General features: G+C 37.3%; 1 protein-coding gene across 4 annotated transcripts in view; it reads right to left on the bottom strand.

The window, feature by feature from the left end:
• Positions 1 to 27,897, bottom strand: part of alk (ALK receptor tyrosine kinase) — a 541,946-nt gene that overhangs the window by 173,302 nt on the left and 340,747 nt on the right. For all 4 annotated transcript variants that reach the window (XM_047345720.1, XM_047345721.1, XM_047345722.1 and 1 more), the window contains one exon: positions 20,978 to 21,182. In XM_047345720.1, the coding sequence (XP_047201676.1) occupies positions 20,978 to 21,182 (205 nt within the window). The remainder of the gene's footprint in view (positions 1 to 20,977; positions 21,183 to 27,897) is intronic.

Raw genomic sequence — 27,897 nt, 5'->3', positions numbered from 1 at the left:
GGTCATATGTGTCATTTTGGTTTTTGTTTTCCATTGCCTGTGTCCTACTTATTAGCATATTGTAACTCCTGCATGTTTAAACTTTAACTTATTTGTTGATTGCCACTTTCCAGCCTGACTGGTGGCATCTTTGCTTGTGATTTACTGAGATTTTAAACTTAAAAAAATTCTACTTTTTCATGCAGCCCTTTTTATTCTGTAACTTATATTTAATGTTTTTTGCCTCACTTGTTATCTCTGTCCTGCAAATGGCCCTCACTTGACAGCTTACTTATTTTCCTGCATAATTATAGCTCACTTTAAACCCACACTTCAGGACCCCCGCCAACAGATGTACTTCATCACTAAGGTTTAACAGGGCCCACAGCCACACATCTCGTGTTTTTTAGCATCACCTCTTGTATACTATATTAATTGAATACTGGCATGATTAAATGAGGAGTACCATTCGGCAAGTACTAATTATGCTTCTATGGGCAAACCTTTTATCAATATCTTTGTGGTGAACAAAGGTGGCGGTCAGAATTGCTTTGTGCTTTTGCAGCTGGCAGAAACGAGCCAGCTGCTCATATTCCAGAGGGTGTTTTCCAAGGAGCGGTTGAGCGCTGGGACATAATAAAGATATGGTTTGAGGGCAGCATGGGTGGCAGCTATATGTAGAGAAACAACCCTCACAAAGAGAGCGCTGTAACAACCATCTGTTTCCTTTCCGAAAAACGAGTTTGTTTGTGAATATCTAGAGAAACATCTCAATACCGTGAGCAACAACAGCTGCAAGGTAATTTTAGCTCTGGAAATCTGTAAACAGGTACCTAAAAGTCATTTTTTAAGGTTAGAAAATTTGCATAAAATACATATTCTAGGATGCTTAGGCTACTTGAGATTTTGCAACGAAAACAAATGAGGGGAAAACTAGATTATTTAAAAATATATCAAATTGTGAGGTGTGTTTTTGTTATGGAATCATGATTCCATAGTTTACCATGCTAGAAAAGAATATTGTCTCATATGTGCGTTCTTATACTGTGTGTGCGTATGTACTTTGTACAAATTTAGCTAAGGTTGATATTTATAAACATTTACTAAAGTACCTGTGTTCAATAACTAATGTATCCGTGTTCAATAACCTATAAGACAGCACTTCTTCATATTTTCTCTTTAGATTTAGATTTTTCTAATTATCTATTCATATTTTCTCATTTTAATCCTATTTATTCATTATGTTTTCATTTTATTTCATCCAACTTTGGTTGTACATTTTTGCTTAAAGTTAAGGCATTTGGTTTAACTGTTCTTTAAATGTGCTGTATGAATAAATTTAACTGCACCTAAGATATTTATTATTATGAATGATCTCTATTTTTTTACCAACATGAGGAGAAAACATTGAATTGTCTGCTGAATGAAGAAGAAAAAACGTTTTAGATTTTAACAATGTGCTTGGGTAAAAAAAACTTCAAGACTAGAAAGTGAGTTAAGAGGCTTTCAAGGATGAAGGAATCATTTTCTCCTTCCGTCAGCCATTAAAGCTTAAGCAGGAGAACTTCAGAATTCACCACCTGGTCTGATAGGCTGACCTTTTTTCTAGAGCAGATAGAAAGAGGAAAAGCATAGAGAACAAGCAGTTAAAGACCAAAGCAGAACTCTTCATCTGTCAGACATGGTCGGGCTTGTTATCTCTGACTGTGTTAGTTGTCTGACGTCAAACTGATTTAGCTGTAGAGGCAGAGAAAGCCTATGATGAGAAGAGGGCTAAATGAAGCTATACTGATCTCTAACTTCCTCAACAGTGAAGTAATGCATAAAAAGATCTATAAGCTTGCACCATATATATTCTGGAAGGACAAGTACATAAGAATATTGCATATATTAGTAATTGTGTGTCAACTTGACCCTGCCTAAAAAAACTAACAACACGGACATTAGATTGACCACACTCTGGAAACTCAACAGCATTTTAGCCCCTTTCTTCCCCATCGCATAAATAGAGATGTCCCCCATTTGACACATCAGATACCTAATGATGATTGGCAGATATCCAGTGGCTGTGAGGATAACAGTGAAGCCTATTGCATTAGAAGCTGTGTTTGCTAGCAAAAAAATTTGCTCCCATGCCAATTCAGGAACTTTTGAAAATAGCATAATCACAAATATAGTATGTTTTTCTATCAAGTAAACAATAATAAAGAGGAGAAAATGTAGTGATGATAACATAGCACAGTGAAACATAGCACAGAATAGGTGAAATGGTACTTCGAACTCAAACCTGAACTGCAAGACAAGCTACAGCTTTGAGATCTTCTACATAAAGAGTGGTTTTATTGGGAGTTCCAACCCCAGCCTAAAGTATAAAATAGGACATGATGTAAGGTGACATCTGCTCAGGCTTTGGACAGTTCCAAAAACACATCATTGGCTTTCATGTGAAGTGGATTTTGAAGAGGTTGAAGAGGTGTTTAAAAAGCCTCAAAACAAACTCATTTTATTGCAGTAGCATAATCTCACATGTATCTTTAGTCTTTAGGGGAAATAAATCCCACATTAGGAAGTAACAGTTTTTTAAAATTACTAAGAAGCCCTGTTAAACACATGTAAATTATGGATTTCTGTAATTTATACTTATTTTTTTAAGATTATTAGTGTAACTAGGAACTTATAATTAAAAATGCATGAATTTCTGAATTTTTGTTTCAATGTGGAATAAATATGACAAAGCACACAGGCCCTCTTCAAAATGGGAAAGACAAGAGAACATGCAATTGAAGTGATGCAATTTGTGTTGATCTTCATAAATCAGGAGATGGCTACGAGATAAAAGCTCTTTGCCTAAATTTGTCCAAAAGTTGGGAAGACTAATGATGACAATGGGCTCAGGTGCATAAGTTTTTTTTTTTTTTTTATTTATTAATTTTTCCTGTTTAAGGGATTGTATTAACTGTACTGTTGTTGTGCTCCTAAACAAGGCATGGAACCCACTAACATCTTTAGACTGGAGCAACTTTAATATTTTTAGGTTGCTAAAATGCCCCCCTAGTTTTTAGCAGTCACCCAATTTTCATAAACATTGGCTCATACTTGGTTTCATTCATGTTTGTGTCTGTATATCCACCATAATTTTGGACAAGCTTAAACCTACATTTCCTCCAATGACTGGACAGCTTAATTAAAAAGATTAATGTTCCCATTTAGACACGAAACAACAGAAATGATTCCAACCATCTGGCTGACATCTTTGTTTTTCTATTTGTGTTCATTTAAAAGTGAATGGATGCCCACTTTCATGTGGCTGGCGTGGCGATAGACCAAACTGTTCAAACGGATTCGCAACATCACTGCAACACTTGTACTGAGGATTGTGTTTCCAGTAGAGTGCCACTTTGGTGTGGCACTTGGCAGATTGCTTCCTGCTAACACGCATTGCAACTCAAACAAACTGTCCAATATTTCAGATGTAAAACAACTTCCAAATGTTACAGAGGGAGCTAGAGTCAACAGGATGACAGACTTGTTGAATGCAAATCAAACTTCTGTCATGTTTCCAGGCTGCAAGAAAACAGTGCAGGTTGTCAAACTGATCTTTCTTTATATCTGTTTGTTCATTTTGCTTCGCACTAAATACATGGAAATATTACACATTGAGAAAAAGACATACTGGGTGGGTATTTAAAAAGGGGGCCTATTATGCAAAATTCACTTTTTGACTGTTTTTATACTTCCATTTAGGTCTCTAATGCTTCTACAAACAGTCCAAACGCAAACCCCCCCTAAAAACATTAAGCTGTTTTTTGGCTATATATGAATGTTTTATTTTTTCTAGAAAATGTGCGGTTTCAAAAGCTGTGTAATTGTGACGTCACAATTATACTGGCACCTAGCAACGTTACCCAAGCCCCTGACTACCAACTGAAGCAGAGCTCCACCCACTTGATTTGTAGTAGAGGATTAGACCCGCTTTACAATGGCTACCCTCAAAGGCAGATGTTCTGTTGTTGGCTACAAAGACCCACATATGTCCATGCACATTCTCCCGCTGTCGGATAATAGGGTGTACGGAGTCAAGTATGTGACAATGTTTTGCCCTTTATAAATTTTGGTTTAATTTTCACAAGTATGAAGTGCAGAGTGCGGCCAGATACTGCTAATTTGCATAAAAGTGACAGAGCCCTAAAACAGCTTCTTTAGAAAGGAGCAATAAAAATGGGGGAACTGAGGAGGTGAAATCTCATTATCTAGGAACGATTTTATGCAAACAATTGAGGTGCTAAATTTTAAATACCTCAGCTCAATTATTTTTACACATTTACTAAAAGCTAAAACTAGGTCACTTTCCCTTTTTTTCCCCCAAACTACCCTCCCTTCACTCGTATTCAAAACGTCAGGTGTCAGGAAGGAAAAAGGACAACTTTGGGAGAATAAGATGAGAAATCTATAGATAAGAGGGAGAATATGATAGCCTGAGAGAGTTGGGGCATAAAAACCACAAGAACTTATATAATCTTTCTGTGGAGAAGAAGAGAAAAGATGATGAGCACATGAGAAGGAAAGGAGTGTCGAGTATTCAAGCTGAAGATAACAAGAGAGAAGTCATCTGTGGAAATGCTCATCCTTTCACTGCAAGTGCCTATATATGAAGCAGGGAATGTTTTATTTCCTCTGCTATAGATAAGGTCCCATCATTAAGTGTCACCAGAACGTTGCTGAATGATTATAAAACTATGCACAAATAGAGTAAATGTATCTAGAAACATCCCGAGAGAAAACAAGAGATCTAAGCATTCAATAATTTGCCTGATTTTAGTGTAATACGCTCCCTATCAAAATAAAGGTAAAGTGTAATTTAAATGCAGGGCTGTATGGTGACGCAGATGGTTAACTGTTGCGTTGTAGCAAGAAGGTCCTGGGTTTAACTTCTAGCTGGGTGTCTTTCTGCATGGAGTTTGCAAGTTCTCCCCCTTGCATGCGTGGATTCTCTCCGGGTACTCCGGCTTCCTCCCACAGTCCAAAAACATGACTGTTTGGTTAATTGGTCACTCTAAATTGCCCTGAGGCATAAATTAGTGTGTGCATGGTTGTTTGTCCTGTGTGTGTCTGTGTTGCCCTGCAAGGGACTGGCGACCTGTCCAGGGTGTGACCTGCCTCCCGCCCATAGACTGTTGGAGAGGCACCAGCTTCCCCGCAATCCACAATGGAAAAAGCAGTAGAAAATCATTGCTGGGACCACAGCCATAGGGACAACATGAAAGTCCAGTACGAACTTCTCTGGAACTTTCAAAATAAACCGCATTAACCTACTTCCAGCACAGCCAGGAAAAGGGGTAACAGTGGACTACCCGTGACGTCACTGTTTTGAATAAGACCCCGGTTTTGCAAAGCTTCTGTCTCTTCCACAGTGGTCCCCTGGCGGATTTGGAAAGAGAGACACAGCACGCTAAGGTCTCTTTGCTGGCAAACAGACATAACTCTGTTTGCCAAACTGGATCTAAGAGTGTCATACGATCACGCGATCATTTGCACTAAGTTAAGTATGAATTAATTGCTGTTTGTGTATCCGATATTTGTTCATGAACGGGGATAATTAAGGTACAAGCGTGGCTTGGCTTTTTGTTCACTGTGGATGTTTTCTTCAAACTTCGTCGCCCTGGACAGCTTTTCCTCAGCACAGTTCACCTGAGAGGTTAGGTTTGGGCAGAGAGAGAGAACTTAGAATGAAATAATTTAAACATTCTTCATTTTATGAAATTTGGTTTTGTTTGTGTGAAACTCAGCCATCTTAGTGCTGGCAGATTACTTGCTCCACACACGTGCTCAGTTTGTGTGTTCTGTGTTTGTTTTAAAGTTAAGAAAAACTTTATTTAGAGGGTGATTTTAAACACAGAAGATCGGCCATATCGTGCCATCCATGCTTATGCATTTTAACCATTTTATTAACGGTATTTTAAGGGTATGTGTTTGATTCTGATGATAAGCTACAAGCTTCTTTTGTTAGCTTTAACTGCTAACAGCTAAGAGCACGTGCTTGCCTGCTAAAGATCATTTACCCAAGAAGGTTGTTGGTTTTCAATCCAGTAAAATAATATTTCCCTAAATATTGTTATACCAAACTTGAAAACTAAGTAAACACCATTAAGGCAATTTCTCCAGAAAGATTTGGTTCTTATTCAAAATAATATTTCTTTAAATATTATTTTACTAAATAAAGGCAGCTAATTAAACACTGTTGAGAATTGGTCATCCAGAAGCAAATCATTCTTAAAATATTATTTTATTAAAATAATATTTATTTTATTAAAATAATATTTTAACTGATCATGCGTTGCGAATGGTTGTCTAAAGGTATGTCAATTATTGCCTACTTACTTCCAGATTCTTCAAGATAATCCTTGGTTCTCAAACATAAACATTGCATGGTAATAATGCATCACTCTTTCGGTCATGGTTTTCATCCATCTTTGATCAACTTGTTTATATTGTACATAGCCCATTAGTCTTCGTTATCCTTTAATTCTGCTTGGTAGTTTAGTTGGATTGTTTTAGCATAGTAAAGAGTTTGTTGATTGAAATATGTTTGACTTTGAGTTGACTTATTTTTGTTAATAAATTCTTATATTTTAAGAAATTGTGTGAATTCATTCCATGTGTGTGCAGAGTTTATGCTGTTCAATAATGTCAGAGCTTGGCTCATCCCTTTCGATTTTGTCCTAATACCACCGCCTTATTGGGCTGGTATTCACAGGACAACCCTTAACAGACCGAAATATTATTTAATAAAATATTAAAATATTAATATTAAATAATATATTCATATTCATAATTACATCATCATTGACTGACTGACTGACTGGAATTTAAAGGAAACTGCATGTGTTGAAAGATCATGGAACTGCTGGCTCAGTTGATTTATTTAATGCCATTTCACACCAAATGTCATCTGAAGCTACTTTAAAGACAAACAGGTCAATTTCCCAGAATCCAGGAATATATACCGTTATCAAATCTATCCAATACAATCCAATGATAAAGATAAATACAAATTCAGTTACATAAATTCAAATTTATCTCTAGTAATATAATGCGATTCAAATCATGATGACAATTGGTGGAAAAAATAAAATAAAATCAGAGAAAACCCAGTCAATAATGTCAAGAAACTGACTTTGCAGCAATCACTTAACCGGAGCAAGCACATGGTCAGTGGAAAGCAACCACTCCCAACATTAAGGAGTCGCCAGCAGAACCAGACTTGGTATGAGCAGCCATTCATTGCAGTCGACTAGGATTCCTCAAAGAGAAGAGGGACAAGGATGACCAAAATATGACAAAGGGAGCTCATAGACAAGTTTTGCTTTGTTGAAAGTACCAAGTTTCTATGTCAGGAGGAGGAAGACATGTCACTGACCTAGCACCGTTCCATCAGGGTCCTTCTAAATCCCCATCAGAGGTGGATTGGTGACAGACCCTCCGATTCCTCATAGCATGATACAGGAATAATATGGATGCGTGTCTCCCAAACATTAGGCGGACTTCTTCCCTGCCATTCACACACGATGACCATCTATGGTAATGCAGGGTCATTGTTATTAAAGCCATTCAACCTTCTCTGTGTTGGTGTTCAAGGAGTTAACAAATAACATGGTGAAATACATTTGGATGGTGTCAGTTGCTGAGATTAAAGAGTCCATTACCTCTGTCAGGATGAATGGCAGATTCAATAAATATTCAAAAAACATTTCTACAGGTCTCCTCACAGGTGAGGTCCCTATTGTCCTTACAAACCAATTGGCTCCAACTTTGGGCCACTGGCATCTGTACACCCCATACATTAGTAACTGCCTGATGCCACACTGCACTCCTGATGCCATCCTGTGCCCTATTAAAACTATTCTAGATTTGCAAGTCCAATAAAGTCCAATAAAAATTAAACATTGTTGGACGTGTTTGTAGAGTGCCTTGAGATGACATCTGTTCCAATTTGATGCTATACAAAAAACTGAATTGACTTCTGACTGGGTCTATTTCAGTTTGTGCAACTAGTTTTTGGCAGTATAAAGTACTACAAGAGTGTGAACAAGCCTGTAAAACAGTAAAAAAAGGGCAAACCCTAAACCCCTATTCTGAATTCTCAATTCAATTCTTTCTGTACTGATGATTGATTTTCACAGTATTACTGGTACAGCATTCCCAGAAACAGGCACATTCATACAAAAACCTTCTGAGTTGTTGTTTAATATTTTAATGAAAAGAAAAAAAAAAGAAATTGAAAAAAACAAAAAAACATTTGAAACCAGCAGACATCATAAGTCACCTCTTGAGTTTCTTGCTCTCCTTTTCCTTTAAGAGTTCTTTTAAAATTTCATTTTTAGTGCCAGTGATGATGTGAAACACAATGCATCAGCCAGTGAAAATAATGCTGCTCCTTTCCTTTCTCTGACAACTGGTAGGAAAGCCACCAGGAACAGTATGAAACGATTGCCGTGACAACTCTCATTTACATTTAAAACAGGAAAATGGCAGAGAAGGCTACTCAGGAGACAAATACATGGGAAGGAGTATGTTGAGATGTGAAATCTGAACAAAAATGGTAAGCTTTTTCTTTTTCCCTGCTATGGCGGTGTTCAGTGCTCTGTTTTGTAAGACTAATCTCTCGTGACAAACGCACCAAAACATGATTATATCATAAAAATATTTCTTTCACCTCTTTTTGTACAAAACAGCTAATTAAAGGAGCAGATGGGTGGATGGATGGCAATCAGACAAATGGATGGATGGATTTAAGACTAAAAAAAGTTTTTTCATAGATTACATTTTTCCAGATATGGAAAATACTAAAACTTCAGACTTTTCCCTACTGTGTGGGAATCCTAGATAGACAAAGTCTATGCAGCTGTTGTGTCAATGTTTTTCTTCTAGTAATCAAAAGGGCAGAAACCTTCGGTAAAATGTTTCTGTAGGAGAAAATGAAGTGCAACAGCATCTCACTAGGCATAAGTACATGACAAGTCCTTTCATGTTCAGCACTGCTGGCTGAACAGAGAAAGAAAAGGAAACGAAAATCTGAGATCTGAGGGGCCTCTTCTCCTAATGATTCCTCACAATTGCAGTCCTTTTACTGGCAGCGCTCCCAGATTTTGAGCAGCGCGTTTCCCATCAGATGTGGCCCTGCGGCGACTGCACTCCACAGAGAGGTGGAGGTCAGCTCCAGCGAGCATTGAATGGAGTATAGACAATCCATGCCAGGGATGGATACAGAGATTGACCAGGGAGAGAGCCTTGAGGTGACCCATCTCTCCACTCACTGAAGGACTCATAAAAAAATCACGATTATTGGAAACTTGGTGGAACAACTGCAACCTGTTTTACAGAGAATCATTTCTGTCTGATTTATTAGTAGAGATTCTAGAAATTCTACTGATGAACAAAATGATAATTTGGTTGTTTGTTGCTGCAGGATGATTTTATTGAACCCCAATACTTAGTTTTTAAGCTTCTTGGTGTATAAGGGTTAAGATGACACCTAATTGCTTAAAAGTTTTTATATAACTTGTTTTTGTTTTAATTAGATTAAGTATTTTATTTTCTTTAACAGCTGAATCTTTTATTTTAAGTATTAAAACTTGCTTCTGCTCCTTGCTGGCATGGTTTCTTGAGGGAATTGTTTGATAAAGTAGCTGTTTTATCATCATGAAAGGAGAACATAATTAAAAAGCTAATGTTCAAATTAAATGTACCAAGCTTTAAAAAGCAGACTATTATTGGAACTTTGTTACATACCCATGTTTGAAAACCTTTGGAGGTGTTTTCATTTGGTACATAATTTAAGTCAATTCTTGTCACAGCCTGAACTTAATTTCATTTAGGATCTCTAACCAAATCCAGCCTTTTACACCTACAGTACACTCAGAAAGAAGTTGGAGCAGAGGCAGGTTAACCACCTATATCCTATTTCTTCACAGTTAATGTGTATTTTTACTAACATAAAAACATATCCATTGCGTAATTGTCGGTGATTCTCCTCATTTGATCCAATCTGCAAAAACTGATGCTTAGCATCAGTTTTTGCAGATTAGAGGAGTGGCCTCATGTTTGTGTTGTACAAATTCAGATTACCTTTATGGAGGAGCAGCTGCTGACTTTTGTTGAGAGACAGTTCAACAAACGTCAGTAGTTCAGAGATCAGTGGTGTCAGCATGACTGCTTCCCATGCAGCACTGCCAGAGGCCATCCAACAATGCTTTCTGGCTTTATCCTCTGCTACTGAGATTTCTTTAGACCCCATCCTCATTTTCTATGCATCATAACTACAGAGCCCAAAGGTTCTTAGCAGAATGTAGAGTAACACTTCATTGGGGCCTGCCATAGCAATGCATAGGAGGCATTCAATGCCCCATGCATTGCATGGAGGCACCTATTACTATTCACCTCTAAACTGGACTCTTTATTATTTTTCTTCCGTCCAGATTAATGCGGCCCGAACCGCAGCGTGCACCCCCACAATATATATATCAAAACGTCCGGCTCGGACGCTTCACACAATAACTTTAAAATTGTTCTAGGTTTCATAGATTTCTGTCAAACTCCCTCGATCGCCAAGACTCACAGGAATTCTGTAGGCCTCCCATGTATTTTCAATAAGAGTTTGACCAGTAATCCATGAGTGACACCATTTCTTTCCATCATCCTATTTTATACTGTGAATGACATAGAGCTATGAAAATCTCCATGATTGGGGACGAGGGATAGCTTTCGCCCACAGTTTAAAAAAATTTCAAATACCATGTACGGTTTCCGAGATATTAGACTTTGTTCGGGAGCATATTCAGGCATTTTTGTCTTTTTCTCCATTTTCCCTCTCTTTTCACCTTGTGTTGTGCCTTTATTATTATATTTTCAAAAATAAAGGATGAATATTATCGTTCCCCTGTCCGTTCTGATAAAAACGATCCAAGAATGACATCGATCGCCCCTACGGTTTCCGAGTTATGGCCAGTCGTTCGGGAGCATGCGCCTCCATGTTATAAAGCCTAGACCAGGGGAGACACAGAGTGAGGTGCTGAGTCAGTGAGAAACAGCAGGTGTCAAGTTACACTGACGCTCTTTGCTGATTGGCTGATTCATTCCTCACTGTTCTATTTATAGCTCTGTGTATCTCCTACTGTATATGTCTGGATGTGATTCTGTCTTTCTTTCTGCCGCTCTGTATCTCACAATGGGACACACACCCACACACACACACACACACACCCACACACAGACACACACACACACACACACACACACACCCACACACAGACACACACAGACATATACACATACATGGATTACTATCTTTCTGAGGACTTTGCATTGACTTTCATTGATTTTCAGTCATTTCTATGGCTTAAACATGACCCGACCCCCTTTGACCATCTTCATAGGAGGCAACTACATGGCGGCCATGTTCTGTGGGGAACTTAAACAGCATGTACTGCTGTTCCAACACCCAGACAACAGTGATTGACCCTAAAGGTCAATTTCTTTCATCAACCCTCCATGCTTATTGATGATTATTTAAAGCTTATAATAACATACACAATGGTTTTAGAATAGCAAGCATGTTCTATATAACTAATAGAAATAACCCAGACCTGAAAGGACAACCATGCTTGATTTTCAAAATAAGACAAAACATGCTCTACAAAATAAAAGCCTTTAAACAATAGATAATTGCAGGAGTGGGCTTCACACTACTGTTGGAGCTCCCCCAGTGATGGGAATGGGACTATGCTGGTCCTTTGAAACAGGCTTACTGAAACTTCCAAAATAAAAGCCCACATCTTCCATAGTTACTATGGATTTTGTGAGCTGACAACTGCATAGAAAATTATTTTTAAATAGCAAGCGGGTTCTATTTAACTAATGGAACTAACCCAGACCTGAAGGGACAACCATGCTGGTCTTTCAAAATAAGACAAAACATGCTCTACAAAATAAAAGCCCTTACATTTTAAACTATAGATTCATTGAAGGACTGGCCTTTACACTATTTTTGAAGCTCATCAAGTGTTGGAAATGGGACTATGTTGGCCCTTTTAAAATAAGGCTTACTGAAAATTTCAAAATAAAAGCCTCAGTCTTCCGGAGTCAGTAGTAATATTTTAAGCTGATAATAGCATAGACAATAAAAAAAATAGCAATTTCCGGTCCAGAAGCACGCACCAAGAGGCAGGCCCCGTCTAAATTTCTTCCGAAATTTTCTAGTTTAATCAATTCTTCAGGATTTTATTTTAGTTTGCAGCATTGTCCAAAATCATTGAAACCCTAGTAAAATAAATTGTTGCTATGGAGACATGGTGACACCAAGATGCCAGTCCTACAGTGAGCATTGGGGATTTTTCTTTTTTTCACCTCCCTTCCCATCCTCGTTACTGAATGGTATCTAAGGCCCCGTCCAAACTTTCTAATCAATGTAGATATGGGCAAGCAACCATTTTACCTGACTTAAGATTATAAAACAGCCACTATCTTTGAATGACATGTCCTCTTAACCTTCCCATATGTAGTTTGAATAACCCACATTTGTATCGACAGAGCATCAGAACCAAACACATTGCAAACATATAACTTGCACTAGAATACCTAATAGTCTAATTGTGTCATTAAATGCTGCTTCAAGCTCCAGTAACTATATTTTATAGGGATTCTTAGGAGAGAAGGACACAGGTGATTTTGTGTCAAAAGACGGATTTCAAACATCTTCATAGATGGGGCAATACATGTTGAAGATCGGATTTTGTTTTATGCATATATATGCAATCAAAATGAAAGGCGTCAAACAAACTAATTTAAACTGGACCTGGGTTCTGTTTCCGCTAATACTTTAAAGTATTAGTATTTCTTGTAAATGTGTTGCAGCTTTATACGGGTTTTTGTTGTGGATACAGTATTTAATAGGACTGCACAAATTTATCCTTATCGCCATATCACTGTATGACATGCATATCACGACGAACTCTCTGGACTGCCATAACTGTTGGCAAATTAAGTACCACACTTTCAGGCATTCTATGTCTGTAATATATTTTGCAACACTTGTTTAATGCAGCACAAAAAAATTTAAAAGTTAAAAAGGTAGCAAGGTGGTAATGTCATTAAGAAACTGTGTTGTTGAGATGGAAATAACGAATTTTATTATTTTCCCTCCAATAGCTGCATAGATTATCTGGGGTCTATAGTTGCCATGAACACAAAGCAGACAGAATTTAACACTGTTTACGTATTTATTGTAAGTCATATAATTATTGCTACTTTCACCCATATTATCGCATACTGCATGTTTTCCTATTATGCGACCCAAGTATTTTGCATTACCTTTTACATGTAATTTTATTAGAGAAGCTAGGAATTTGTTGCAATAAAATTACAGATGATATTTTAATCCATACTAGAAGGCTCCTGCAAAATAGCTAAATTATTGTAATTGAAATCACAGATGCGCGGTCTGGTCTATAAAGCTGCTTTTTGGATAAATTTTTTATTCTTTTTGAGGCCTCTGCTGAATTACCAGAGAAGCTTTATTCTTTAGACCAAACAGCATATAAGCTACAGTGTTTAGTATTGGACTTCTGCAAAGACATGATCCCAGTAAAGGAACGTCTGCTGTCATTTATGAGAATGTAAATTGAAAAATGAAGTTGTAGGCAGGGGTAATCCTTTATACTTTTGAGGATTATAGTTGGCTTAATGTGAAATTAACACAGAGCTACACTTTTGTTTCCAGCCGTCTGTCTCATTGTGCGGGACACCAATCATCAGGAGAGTAACTGTAAAATGTATATGCAGCAACTTGTTTTGGACAGATTTTAAAATGGATTTATGTGCTTTGTTTTTTTTTTCCTTCATTGTTTTATTCAGAATGTAGCCAACTGTTTCTTTTTAGGTGTTTTTGTAAATCACTAAAAGAAAAAATAAGTACAGTGCTGTGAAAAAGTATTTAGATCAAATAAAAAACTGTGAATTATTGTATCTATTAAAGATAATAGGAGGGTCTTCAGGCCTGAACAACCTGTTTAGGGTTTAGGAACATGCTTCTTCTATCCCACTCCAAGACCTTCATTTGTTAGGTAATTCGGAGGTGGACTTTCTGGGGTGCTTTGGATCACTGTCGTGCTGCATAACCCAAGTGTGTTTGAGATTAAGCTTGTGAACAGATGACATGGTCTTGGGATTTTCTGGAAAACTCTTTAAATGAGGCCATTTTCATCAGTCTCTGCTGCTGGAATGATTTTGGTAGCCGGACCACTGCTGGAAAGTCTTAATGCTGTTCAATGCTCATTTGTGATCATACCCTTCACTGTGGTTCACTGGAGTTTTGCAGCCTTAGAAATGGCTTTGTGACTATTTCCTGTCTGAAAGATGTCTGGGATTTTGTTTCTAATGAGTTCTTTAATTTCTCCAGACTGGGGCATGATGTGATAGATTTTGAAATGTTTTGTCATATTTCATGTTGTAGGATTGGCTTAAGATTTCTTGACTTTTCAGGTCTGGCAGTAACTGGGACTGGGTGTGGCTAGTAAAATTGAACAAAAGAAACATGGTTAATCAAACTTCATTCATTTTTTTTTACATAGTGCCAGTTGGTTTGGATAACTTTAATCTCTAAATATACAAAAAGAAAGACAAAAATATATTTTTTACAGAACTGTAAAGCCTCTTATTACACTTTCAACTGAGATCTATTGGACTCTTCAATACTTAATCAAAACTCCATGAAGTGGATTTACATAAATAAAAGGTATAAGGTAAGCAGAACAAATATGTGAGGATTATTGTAGGACCTGTTTAAACAGATTGTGTGAAATGCAGATCTGGGAAGGTTTCTTGGAAACTATTTGCAGCATTTTAACTCCCCAAAATCAATGTTTCAGTTTGCTTTTCTGTTCAAAGAGTACAAACAAAATGGGAATTGTTCCACTAGGTGCACAGGCCAAGAGTTGTTCTTTCTTTAATATGCAAGCATGTGTACGAGGGAATATTGTATCATTTATCACTTGGATTTATGCTTCTATTGTACTTTAAAGTTTATCATTAACATTTGCCTCACCTGATGCCTCCTTCCCCCGCATTAAAGGACGTATTGATCAGTTTGTGGAATGATACTGCTCCACTGCTGTGTTTTAAATGATGTCAACCTCTTTCCACACCAACACTTAAGTGCATTGAAGGTCTTCACACCTAAAACTCATCACATTATGCCTCACACTGATGCACCCTGGAACAGAGAACATGAGCCGGAGAGAAGCAAACGATTGCAGGAGCAAACGATAAACGAGTTCTTCATTATTCTGTAGGCTCCTATGAAAATGTTGCAGTGGACGCTGTGCGAAGTAATACTATGCTAAATGAAGCAGGGAGAGATACTGCATATATGATAAAGTGTGGAGGTGCTGGGGAATATTACGCTGCCACCATATGAACCTTTAGTCACCTCTGTCACAAATCACAACTGCATGATAATTTAGTTGTGACATATAACATGGTTTAGGTTCAACTGGTGACACATCACATACAGGTGTAAGCCCGATACTGCACACAATTGAAGATCTGCACACAAGGACGTTACTCCTGAACGGTACATTTACTCCTAGATGCTCCTGCAGCCATTCCAGCCTTTGCTCTGCTTCAAAGCTGCTTGGATTTCTTTTGGAAACATTCAATAAACGTTTTGTTACTAAAACTGGCTCTGGTACCAAGCCTTTAGCATTGGACTAGGTTTTAAATCAGACTGCAGAGTCATTTGCAGAACCTTAACTTTTGAATTTTTATTGTGTTAAAACCACAAAGCTGCACGGTGGAGCAGTTGGTAGCACTGTTGCCTTGCAGCAAGAAGGGTTCGATTCTCGACCGGGGGTCTTTCTGCATGGAATTTGCATGTTCTCCCCGTGCATGCGTGGGTTCTCACCGCGTACTCCGGCTTCCTCCCACAGTCCAAAGACATGCCTGTTAGGTTAATTGGTCACTCTAAATTGTCCTTAGGTGTATGAATGAGTGTGTGTATGGTTGTTTGTGTGTTGCCCTGCAATGGACTGGCAACCTGTCCAGGGTGTACCCTGCCTCTCGCCCATAGACTGCTGGAGATAGGCACCAGCTCCCCCGCGACCCACTATGGAATAAGCGGTAGAAAATGACTGACTGATGAAAACCACAAACTTGAATTTATTATATTCAGATTTCTTGATGGAACAGCACAATGTATGTCAGAATTATGAAACTGAATATAAAAGTATTCATGGATTTAGATTTATTTTAATTTATTTTTTTACAATTAAAAATCTGAGTGTGGTATTTATGAATAGGTTTTTATCTGAACCCTTCTGTTTTAACTCTGTGTTTATGAAGGGTCATTATCTGGCTGGAAGGTGAACCTCTACTTCACTCACATCTTTTGCAGCCTCTAAAAGATTTTCTTCCAGAATGCCCCATATTTAGCTGCAACATCTTCCCTGTCCTTGTCACATAAGAGCATCCCCACAACATGATGCTGCCAACACCGTGCTTTACAGTGGACATGTTGTGTTCTGAGAACAACTATTACGGAGCTGTGTGGTGTGTTCCACATGGACTGTTTACCATTTAGGTGATTTCTTAAAGCACATCTGTAGCAGGGGATTTTTTTTAGATGTATCAGATTTAAAACCAGATATCCTTTTCATTTCCCTTCACAATGAGGCACATTATACATTGAAATTTATGGTTATAAGAAATAGTAAAAAAAAGTCAAGTGTAAATCGTATGTTGATCTGCCGTCTGCACATTTCTTCTTTTGATCTGATAAAGTGACCCATTAATGTTTGGTTACAATAAGTTAGGTTTTATTAAGTCAAAATGACTGGAGGCACAAATTGCGTTGCCGATAGTAAATGAGGTCTTTGAAAGCAATGACCATCACAGGACATTTCTGTCTGAGAAAAACATGTAAGAGGAAGGGAATTTTCATAAAACTAACCCAAATCCTTTGCTTACTCCCCAAATCTTAGAATGCTGGCAGTCAAAGTCCATCAAACGTGCATTAGAAAGCATCAGTGTTTATGCTAAATACTCATTACATACCTGCTTATTTAATGAATGTGTAACAGTAAACTAGTTTGGTTCAATAAAACAGATAAATGAAACAAATGTCAAACAACAGACTCTTCCCACTTATTTTAGAGTGATTTTTATAAGTAAGGAGGCTCGGAGGTAAAAGGCTTTGCACAACAAGACAAGATTTGCCTGCAGGTTAGGGTGAACATTTACTCACAGTTTTAACTTAACTGTGTCCCACAGGCCCCATATAAAGCCTAAAACTGAAAGGTAACCCTCTTATTAGAGAAAAAAACGAGTGTTTGTTTTAATTAATTTGTCAAACTCATGGATAATAAAGGTGATATAGAGCTGAATAATTTCTTCCACAGTAAAATAGGAAATACAGCTCAGATGACAGATGGTGGGTACAGACCCTTTGTTAGCCAAATACTCCAATTTGCATGTGTTAAATGGCCAAATAACCTTAGAACCCGCTTCAGTTTGACCACATCCATTTATGTTTAAAGAGTTTAGGATTATGAGTCATCTTCCTCCTGGAGGTATTTTCTCACTTTGAATTGGCTAGAAAACAGAAACATATTGCAACACGGTGTATAAAGTGGCACACAGGGAGCAGCCAGACTTTGTCATACAGGTAGCAACAAGTCAGATGGAACTTTCCAACTCTATACTATTGTTTGCACCTATTTGATTCAAGATGCTGCATCTGCCTACTGGTTCCAATGTAATGAAGGAATATGTCCGTTAGGAATGCTGTTTTAATATAAAGTGTACCTAGTTACTGTTCACACATATTTATCTTTTTTCAGACCATTTAATTCCATAAATATTGGTAGGAGAAGTTATGTCTCTTAAAGAAGGTTTGATGGCACCTAAAGAAATAAAAACACCAATGGGGATCTTTTCTGGATAACAGATATTCTTTATGTTCTTGCATGAACTGGATATAACCGTTTGCACCCTGACTTTATGAATAATGTGCTGCGCTGCTGACACAAACACTCGAAACAGTATTTAAAATGTAAAGATTTTAAAAGGAGCCCGTCTAACCTGAGGGAGCAGCAGGTGATTTACTTTTTACTGTGCCACTGGCTGCCTCTGAGAAAAAACAACATTCACACAGTATGCTCTGCTGGCAGACTGTGACAGGCTGCAGGCTATTTGGAGGGGAGATGGAGGAGAAATGTGCTTTTATTTTCTGTGATTTTCAGCGTGTCGGAATAAATCATGGTGAACTTAAAGGTTTAAACTGTTTATTTATTAAAGCGAAGCAAGAACTGGTCCAGTGGTGGTAGGACTTTATTTTTAATTATATAAAAGTGAAATCTAGTCTGATTGAATCATATCAAACCCAATAAACTCTTTCCAGGACCTACTTGCTAGGGGGTGTGACAGCTTCGGAAAAGTCATTTTAAAGTATACCAATACAGTAACAAAAAACATACATTTTCCCTTTATAGTGGACTTTGGCTTTCACTGTGTAACACGTGGAAATGATAAGCTGAGGGGCAAGATATCTCTGCAAAAGCAAGATACTGATCAAACGGATAAGCTGGTGTTTGGTGTGAGAAATTTACTGCGTTAGCTATTCCCTGAGCTAGCTGCTGTCCCACCTCAACACCATATCTTGCAGGCACTGTATTTGTTATGGACTTTTCCTTACATCTGTAGTCTTCATAACATTTTAGATTTCACTTTTCAACCACAAGAACTGCTCCTCCAAGGCCCCTTAAAATAACATTGACAGACCTGTTAGATAAGCCTAAACACCATGCCAATTGCAAGCTAAATCTCCTAAGCATCAATGTAAAAAAAACAACAACAAAAAAGCACAGAACACAGAAACATAAGAAAAACATACAAAATCATTTTATGAATTTAGAAAGCCAGAAATAGCTTTTTTACATAATCTGTGGTTAGTTCAACTAGTGAATAATCTCTGACTGCAGAATGACTGCATGCTGGAGACCTCAAACAGGAAGGCAGCTTCAGCCACGACATAGTTTAAATCAAATTAATGTTTTTTAGCATTTATAGATACCAAGTTTAAATAATGTGGTTCATAAAAAAAATAGGGTTGAAGTTTTCTTATTGGCTGGCCTGCACAACATCCCCTCAAAATGAACATTAGGTGTTAGGACTCAAAATGTTGATGTTGAAACCCTTTCTTCAAACTCCTGTGACAGCAGTTACCTTTTGATAAAAGACGAAATTTTTTTAACTTAAATAATAACTTAAATATTTCCTGTTTTTATTCACTAAGCTTTTTTTCCCCCTGTAAATGTTTTGCTGTATTAGTGTTAACCTTTTAGTTGTTTTGTGTTATTTGAATAAATAAATTATTAAGAAATAGTCCTCAGAGTAATTTGTAAAAAACAATAATCCTTGATTAAATGTAATTAATATTAATCAAATAATAAATTGTAATTTAGTATTCAGAATCTTGTCAGTGTTTTAAAATGTATGACCAAAATATTGCCTGGGAAAGAAAGGGTCTGTCGATTATTTTAATAAATATTGATTAATTTATATAAATTAAAAGTTCCTGCTCAACTTTCAACAAACTGGAAAATTTTCTATAACTGATTTGATCAAATTTATTTCAAAGAAAGGAAATGTGTAGGCTGTTAACAAGCAGGATTTCGGGTTATTTTAGCACCCAGAAACAGGAGTGCTGAATGAATGACCATAGTGAGATGCTTTCCTGATTCCGCTAAACACCCTGATACCTGAATTGGGACAACATTTCAAAACATGGGACAGAATTTCAATGCAAAAATAAATAATTAACACCTAAAACATCTCTCCTATTGTCTGCAAGAGGCTCTTCTTGCTTTTGTTGTTGTCTATATTTTTTATGAATCATGCATCGTTTCATTGGAGCAGAAATGTGTTCATGTGAGTTTCCGGCTGGAAGAGATGGTGTGGGTGGGCGGCAGCGGCTGACTACAAATGAGAGCGAACACAATGCACAGTCTAATTTGTCACAGGCGTAATGAACGCATCCCTGCCATACCCTTAACAGCATAGAGAGGCCTGAACGCTTGCATAGCCACACCAATGTTAATGTGCATTCCCTCCTGCAAACCAACACTTAAAGAGACAGGACATGTACTGAGCATGACATTCCATATTAGTCCAATGCCTTTGAAAATTACAAACAGAAAAAGCATAACATGAAAATGCAAGAGCCGATTTACAAGCTATAATTTAAAGTACATTTCTCCTAACAAAAATGAACGTTTAGACCCATTTCTCAATGATACGCCCAATGAGAGGAGCACAGACTTGGTGTTAATAAGGGATTAGTTCTGAAAGAAGGTACTATCAGCACAATAATTAATGATTGCCACCTTGATCCACATTATAGGTCCACTTTGTTTAAGTAAAAATTATTTGACCAGCAAATCTCTTCCCTTGTAGCATCTTGATTAAAAAGCATTAAATCAGCCCTCCATAGTTTTATCATTGAACTGTAAAACATTGTGAAACAATAATTAATTTATTTTGTTATGTGGACAGAAGGTCAGGGGCTGCATCCTTAGCAGGACCCGAGCAGGGAAAACAGACTTCAGAACACAGTTTTGATCTATAGAAAGAACAAGTTAGCATGTGTGGAAAAAACAAAAACAACAAGAGAAAATATCTGTGCAAGAAGAATTAAACTTGAGTTTTGAAAAAAAGATTTGAGGGAAAATATAATGCATTTAAAAGAAAGTAGAAGTCATGAGTGCAAGCATAACGTGTTTTAAAGACCAAGATATAAAATCCTCGTCTTAAACAAAAAATGTAAGCTATTCATATTTGGCATTTTAATTCCCCCAATTGTGTGAGTCTGATTATTTTTGCACACAAAGCCGGGCAGATGTGCAACACGTCCCAATAAAAAAAAAAAAAAAATCCAGCTAACATGACTTACCCCGTGATGTGTGGCAGAGTGTCAGTAGAGAAGAAGGCGACAGGTGGCTTGTCTCGCTCTATGACCCAAACTGTGTACTGTCCACTTTGTTTGGGGTGGAAAAACACAGCCATGTCCAGACTGCATGGCCCTTCACCCCCCCACAGCCAGGGGCTCAGCACCCACGGGCCTCCAAAGGCTGAACTGTTAACCCAGAAGAACTGACCTGGGAGAAATTGAAAAACAAAGTGAATGAATGAAAACGTGTTTAAAGAACAACAGTCTTACTGAGAAAACAGAACAAAGCTTCAAGACACAGATCTGCATTTCCTAAAACATAAAGCTGTAAAGAATTTAGATGGAATATAATATGACATAGTTTTAAGGAACTTTGTCAAAGTAGCACTTGATGAAAATGCATGAAATAAAGTCACTTTGAAATTGAACAGTCAATGAATCCTGTGCTCTGATGAAAAATAAAAAGGAATATGTTGCAGGTGAACAATCAAAGCAAATTTTCTTTAAAGTTTTGATGTAAATTTCATCTCACTTTGAAAACTATAGTGCTCAATCACACAGGACGCTGATCAGATACAGAAAAGTTCATGTCTGTGGAAGCACAAAATATTTCAAGTTAAAAGGAAGAAAATGCCATTTTAATATGCTCTGCAGGGTATTTTTGATGAGGGGAATTCTAAAACATGCAAAACAGAAAAGTAAAACCTATTTGTATGAATCACAGGAGTTGTTCACTATGATACAGTAGTTCATCTCTGTATGTGTATGAAGGTCGTGAGTGGCACTCACTGCTGCCGAGATAAAGCTGAATTGTTCTCTCCAACAGGGAGTTGATGTATTTCTTCTGTTTTTATGTTGGTTCCATTTTCAGACTGCGTGACTGCACTTTGGTCTCTGGATAATGGAAATCTGAGTTTCCAGAGGGTCAGATAGTATTAAAGTATACATCTCTTACTGTAATACAGACTTTTGCCATTAGATGAAGTTTGCAAGTTTGTACTAATAAGATTAAATAAATACACAAAATACCCTGCAATGAATATCAATGGTATAGCTTCAATACTTCTGAGCACAGCTCACCTCATCCGGAAGACAAGTATTGACACATTTTGTATAGCTATTTCATAAGGGAATAAATATAACTATACACTAAGGGTCAAATGGTAAGATAATATTTTTCTTTGTACCACAGATTAAGTTCTGCATTCAAAAGAACCATTTCAAAACAAAATTTGGGATTACTGGTTCTGTCTTAAAATCTTTTACTTTCTGGCTGATATTTTTCAGGATAAATTGGTAATGACAGAAATGGCTCTTTGGTCTTGTGGGTTTATTGGTCGTGTAGGTTTCCTCATTTTATGCACTTCCTTTAGGACACTCTTCAAGAGGCAATAGAAATGTCTTAGAAATGTCTTATTTTTATGCCAATGGCATTAAGATTTAAATATTAGCCTATCAACCCTGGCACATTTACCCTGGCTGCCAGCTTCACTATGTGATATGCCTGAAATGCCAAGATAGGATATGTGAAAAAATACATATAATTATCAGACTATAAGCGAAGACACACTTTTCAAACTCCAGTCCTTTCTGTCTTTAATTCTAACAACTTCTCAATTAGTTCTGCATTCAATCCAGGTGGCATGGATTCAATTTATGCTAAAATGATTCTGCAACAGAGAACTTCTGGGAACACTGGTTGTTTTTACAATGTGTTACATTGTATTTTGACAGATCTTTTAGTGTAATGTGAATTAGGTCATGTTGGAAGCTATGTCTTGTAGAGTACCTCAAGGCTATATTGTGAAAGGGCTATTGTATTACGCAATAAAATGTCTATTTTTTGGAAAAAAAGAATTGAATTATTTGTTAACTCACATTTTGTCTTTTGTTTATTTCTCTTACTCAAACTAAGCTGAAGTAGTTAAATGAAAAATCTGCAGAATGGGTCAATTGTTTATCCAATTACTCGATTAATGATCAGAATAACTGAAAGAATGCTTGGTTACTAAAATACTTGTTGGCTGCAGCCCTAACTTTTTGTGTCAAAGCATTGAGGAAAATCTATATTTTTTTGGGGAAATAAATAACTTAACAAGAGTGTATTTTAAGCCTCCTGACATAGCACCAAACGTAAGGAGTGCTAAAAATAAATCCACATACCGGCTGACCATGGTTAGGCTACTAGGTTATGGTATTTTGCTGCAGGTCATCTCTTTCCCTTCTGACTCTGCCTGATTTAATCCACTGTTTTAATGAAGTCCACTGGAGCTAAGAAAAAACCCCACAAATCTACAAAACAAATGTTTTACTGCAGAGTACTGGTGCAACTTGTCCAAGGACTCGAGCAACTTGCAAGATTCTGCTTTTTCACAAATGATGCTTCATGGATACATTGATGGAACAAACTCAATAAAGCAGGTCATGACTGAATCCATGACAAACAATGGGTAAGCCTAGGTTTTCTGGAAAGCCATTTTGGACACAGTATGTGTGGCTTCTAGCACCACCTTGCTTTAAAAGTTCCACCTCGATTTATTTAGTGCCACTACATACTTAAACAATCTAAAGCGTTTAAGACGTTTAATGAGCGGGGCGCTCAAAAAAAAAAAAAAAAAAAAAAAAATCAAGTGTTAACGAAGCATCAGTTGTCATACAACTCATACTCATAGTCCTTCAGATTTTGAGAGCCAGTAATTCAAAACAACCCTCATCTGATGAGCAAAAACCTACAATCACATCTCAAAAAAATTTTGTTTTTTAAAAAAGATATTGGTTTTTCACTCATTTTAGAACGTGAACCTCAGATTTGTTCATTACACGTAGTGAGATATTTCTAGACTTTACCACCTGTAATTTTGATGATTATGAATGATGATTATGAATGAAAACTCAAAATTTTGTATCTCAGAAAATTAGAGTATAGTGAAAAGTGATTAAAAAAATATTATTGAAAGGTCATGGAATCACACTAATTAACATATGGTATCAGCTAATTAACTCAAAACACCTGCAAAGGTTTCCTGGGCCTCTAAATGGTCTCTCAGTCTGGGTCATTAGGCTACACAATCATGGTGAAGACTGCTGACTGGATATCCAGAAGTCATTCACACCGCCCACAAGGTAATTGTTAAAGAAGCTGGTTGTTCACATAGTGCTCTATTCAAGCAAATTTATAGAAATTTTTGTGTGAGGAAACAGTGTGGTAGGAAAAGGTAAACAGCAGCCTTGAGAGGACTGTCGAGCAAAATCCATTTAAGAATTTGGGGAGCTCCACAAGGAATCGACTGAGGCTGGAGTCAAGAACCGCAACGCACAGACAAATCCTACACATAGGCTACAGAGTCCTTCTGTCGAGCCACTCCTGAACCAAAGACAGATCAAAAGTGTCATACCTGGGCTAAGGGGAAAAAAGAACTGGACTGTTGCTCAGTGGTCCAAATTCCTCTTTTTAGATACAATTTTTCATTTTATTTGAAAATAAAGATCCCAGAGTCTGGAAGAAAAGTGGAGATGCACAGAATCCATGTTGTTTAAAGTCGTTTCCACAGTCAGTGATGGTTTGGATGCTACAGTGAGAAAAATAAGTACCGTAAATTCCGGATTATAAGCAACTACTTTTTTCACACACTTTGAACACTGCGGCCTATACAACGGTGCGGCTAATGCATGTTTTTTTTCATGCCGCCAAAAACATTTTGCCTGGTTACAGTAGACCAATCAAATTGATGAGTAGTTCAAAGAGGTCCAATGAACTTGTGCGATAAATCAAGAGCACTTTTACAATTCAATTACCGGTATTGTAAATCAGACATTTATATTCCCCCTCATCAACATGGAAAATCAACAACGGGTTTCGAAAGGCTAGACTGCTGCGTGATTAAGGAGACCGGGTGCGCTCAAGTGAGAGCGTCAACGAAGAGGCTGAAGTGAGTGACGAGATCCTGAGGCTGTTCAATTCAGACACTGAAGAACAGGACTTTGAGGGTTTCAGTGCGCAGGAAGAAGATGAAGGCGGCGATCAATGACTTTTGACCTGGTAGGCTGCAGTATATATCAGTTAAGAGATATTGGAATGTTGTTTGTGCACTGTTCAGTAAAACAGCATTAGCAATGAAATTTGTGTGTTCCTGATAACGTACGTATATTTAAAAGGTACCCGTGTTACAAGCACTGTTCGAAAAAAAGCATTTGCAATGTGCATTTGTTTATATTACCATACAGATTAAGTTAAAAATTCCTCACGTGTAATATCTTTCTGTGTAAATCATATTACGTGGGACACCCACGGCTTAACATCCGGTGCGGCCTGTACAAGTACAGAATTGGTTTTCTTTCTAAAATTAGAGCATGCGACTTTTAATTAGCTGCGTTCTGTAGTCCGGAATTTACGGTACTTGAACATCTTCCGACTTTGCAAGTTCTCCCATTTAGAAACCATGGAGGGGTCTGAAATTTTCATCTTAGGTGGATGTCCACTGTGAGATACATAATCTAAAAAACAAATCCGTAAATCACAATGTATGATTTTTTAAATAATTTATTTGTGTGTTACTGCTGCAAATAACCATTTGAACACCTGTGAAAATCAATGTTAATATTTGGTACAGTACCCTTTCTTTGCAATTACAGAGGTCAAATGTTTCTTGTAGTTTTTCACCAGGTTTGCACAAACTGCAGCAGGGATTTTGGCCCATTCCTCCACAAAGACCTTCTCCAGATCAGCCAGGTTTCTGGGCGGTTGCTGAGAAAAACAGAGTGTGAGCTCCCTCCAAAGATTTTCTATAAGGTTTAGATCTGGAGACTGGCTAGGGCACTCCAGAACCTTGATGTGCTTCTTACAGAGCCACTCCTTGGTTATCCTGGCTGAGTGCTTTGGGTCATTGTCATGTTGGAAGACCCAGCATAATCATCATAATTACAAAAACTTAAGATTTGAAGTATTTTACTCTATGTGTAATGAATATTTATGAGTTTCATTTCTGAAATGAGTGACAAAAAATATTGAACTATTTCACAATATTCTAATTTTGTTTAGATGAGCCTTTACAGTAAGACCTTCCAAATTGAAAATTCATATGGGAAATTGTTGCAAAGACAGTGACTCAATTAAAATGGCTTGGGTTCCTTAAATAGAAAACATTTTACTGATTGGCATAATAAACCGAATTTGACTGTCTTGTATTATTACTAAGATCAAGCGGGAATATATTTAACTGACTTTCATTCTGTCCAATTGGAATAAACTGGCCATAAATGTCTATATATGAATTGGATCTGTTTGTTTTGGAAAGTGTTTTGAGACGAAAACAATTAAATCAACAAAACATGATCCAATGATAAAATCCTTCTTGTACTGACCACAATCAACAGCTCCAATGTTCCTCTCACCTGGTTTCCAAAATAATATCTGATCACTTGAAAACATCTAAACTACAAAAACTGAGAACCACAATCACACTAACCAGCGCTGGTCAGTGATTACACATCATATCAATGCGCTAACAGGCTGCATTAACAATAACACCCTTACTGAGCAAAGAAGAATCAAAGTATGTATTTTTAGCATCAGTGAGGCATGTATTATGCATGCACCTCTATGAACATGTGGGCCAACATCGATATTAATATTGCTGTTATGGCCAATAACCAATATACCAATAATAAATGTTCCTACCCTTCAACATTGTGAAAAACAACCACACAGCTGACATTGCTTCTCTGCTTCAGTTAAACACTCCACAATCTTCCGCTGCATCACTATCACTACCTCATGCCCAAACAAATGCCCCTTGGCCAACACCCTCCCCTCTGCCCTTGAAACACAGACAAACAGCAACAAGATGGAAATGAACATAAGTTGTTAATATTAGCTCCGTTTTTTTTTTATTGGACTGATACCAATATGTTTAAAAGAAAATGCAGAAATATTGTGCATCCCTACTAAAAATGAACTCTGATAGCACAGAGATGTAAGAAGTTATTAAATTTTAATCTATTTTCTACGGCATTTTGAGATGTGTCTGCAGTTCATTCGGGCTGCAAGAGAGCGAGAGTCAGCAACGCTTTTAGCAGATAACGGAATTTAAACAGAGTACAATAAAGTTGCTGCGTTAAAATATTTGAGCTTTCAACTTCTGTTGTTGAACATGCTAGATTTGAAAATGTATGCAGCCTTTTGAACTTAACTGAACTTAGCCTTTTGACTTAACTGTATAATAACTGTATAGTTAGTAAAGCCAACCGTGCTCTTAAACCCATGTGACTTCAACTCTATTCCCAGTATAAATAATGATGGCAGGAAGAGTAGAAAAACTGAATGCCATTTTTGAATCTTCTGATGTTAAAGTTCTGACGACATATCAGAATCATCTCGGACCATTTTGGCTCTTCAGAGCTTTACAAACATACAGGTCAGATGTGCCATATGAGTTTGACTGGTGCCACTGTGATTGTCAACAATTTTTTAAAGTAAAGTTTCCTCTTCCCCAGTTCAAATTAGTTAACGTTACCTTGTAGGATATTTGCAAACATTTCTGTAATTCTGCTGTTAATTCTTTCTACCTTGAGTCAAATATCTCTAATTTATAAAATGTATTGCATGCTGATCAACAGCAAGATCTGAATTTGACATGCAGTTTAAAGCAAAAGACAGAACGTCATCATAAAAACAAAAGCATCAGACCCATTAACTCCTTCAGTTTTAATAAAGAGAGGAAACACTAACTTGGCAGCAATTACCAAAGGGTACAACTTTCAACGGCAAACTGCAGAGTGAATTATGTGATTCTATTAGTAGATTTCTGCTCCACCTTCACCTGTGGATACTGCTGCCCAACAGAGCTCAGTGCCTTTTATTAACTGGATCACAGGTGCTGCTTCAGCAAACTGTCTCACCTGATTTGCACCCTTACAACATCATC

This window comes from Girardinichthys multiradiatus, chromosome 19 (genome assembly GCF_021462225.1).
Source record: "Girardinichthys multiradiatus isolate DD_20200921_A chromosome 19, DD_fGirMul_XY1, whole genome shotgun sequence".
Classification (NCBI taxonomy): domain Eukaryota; kingdom Metazoa; phylum Chordata; class Actinopteri; order Cyprinodontiformes; family Goodeidae; genus Girardinichthys; species Girardinichthys multiradiatus.
This window is presented reverse-complemented; position numbering and strand designations above follow the sequence as displayed.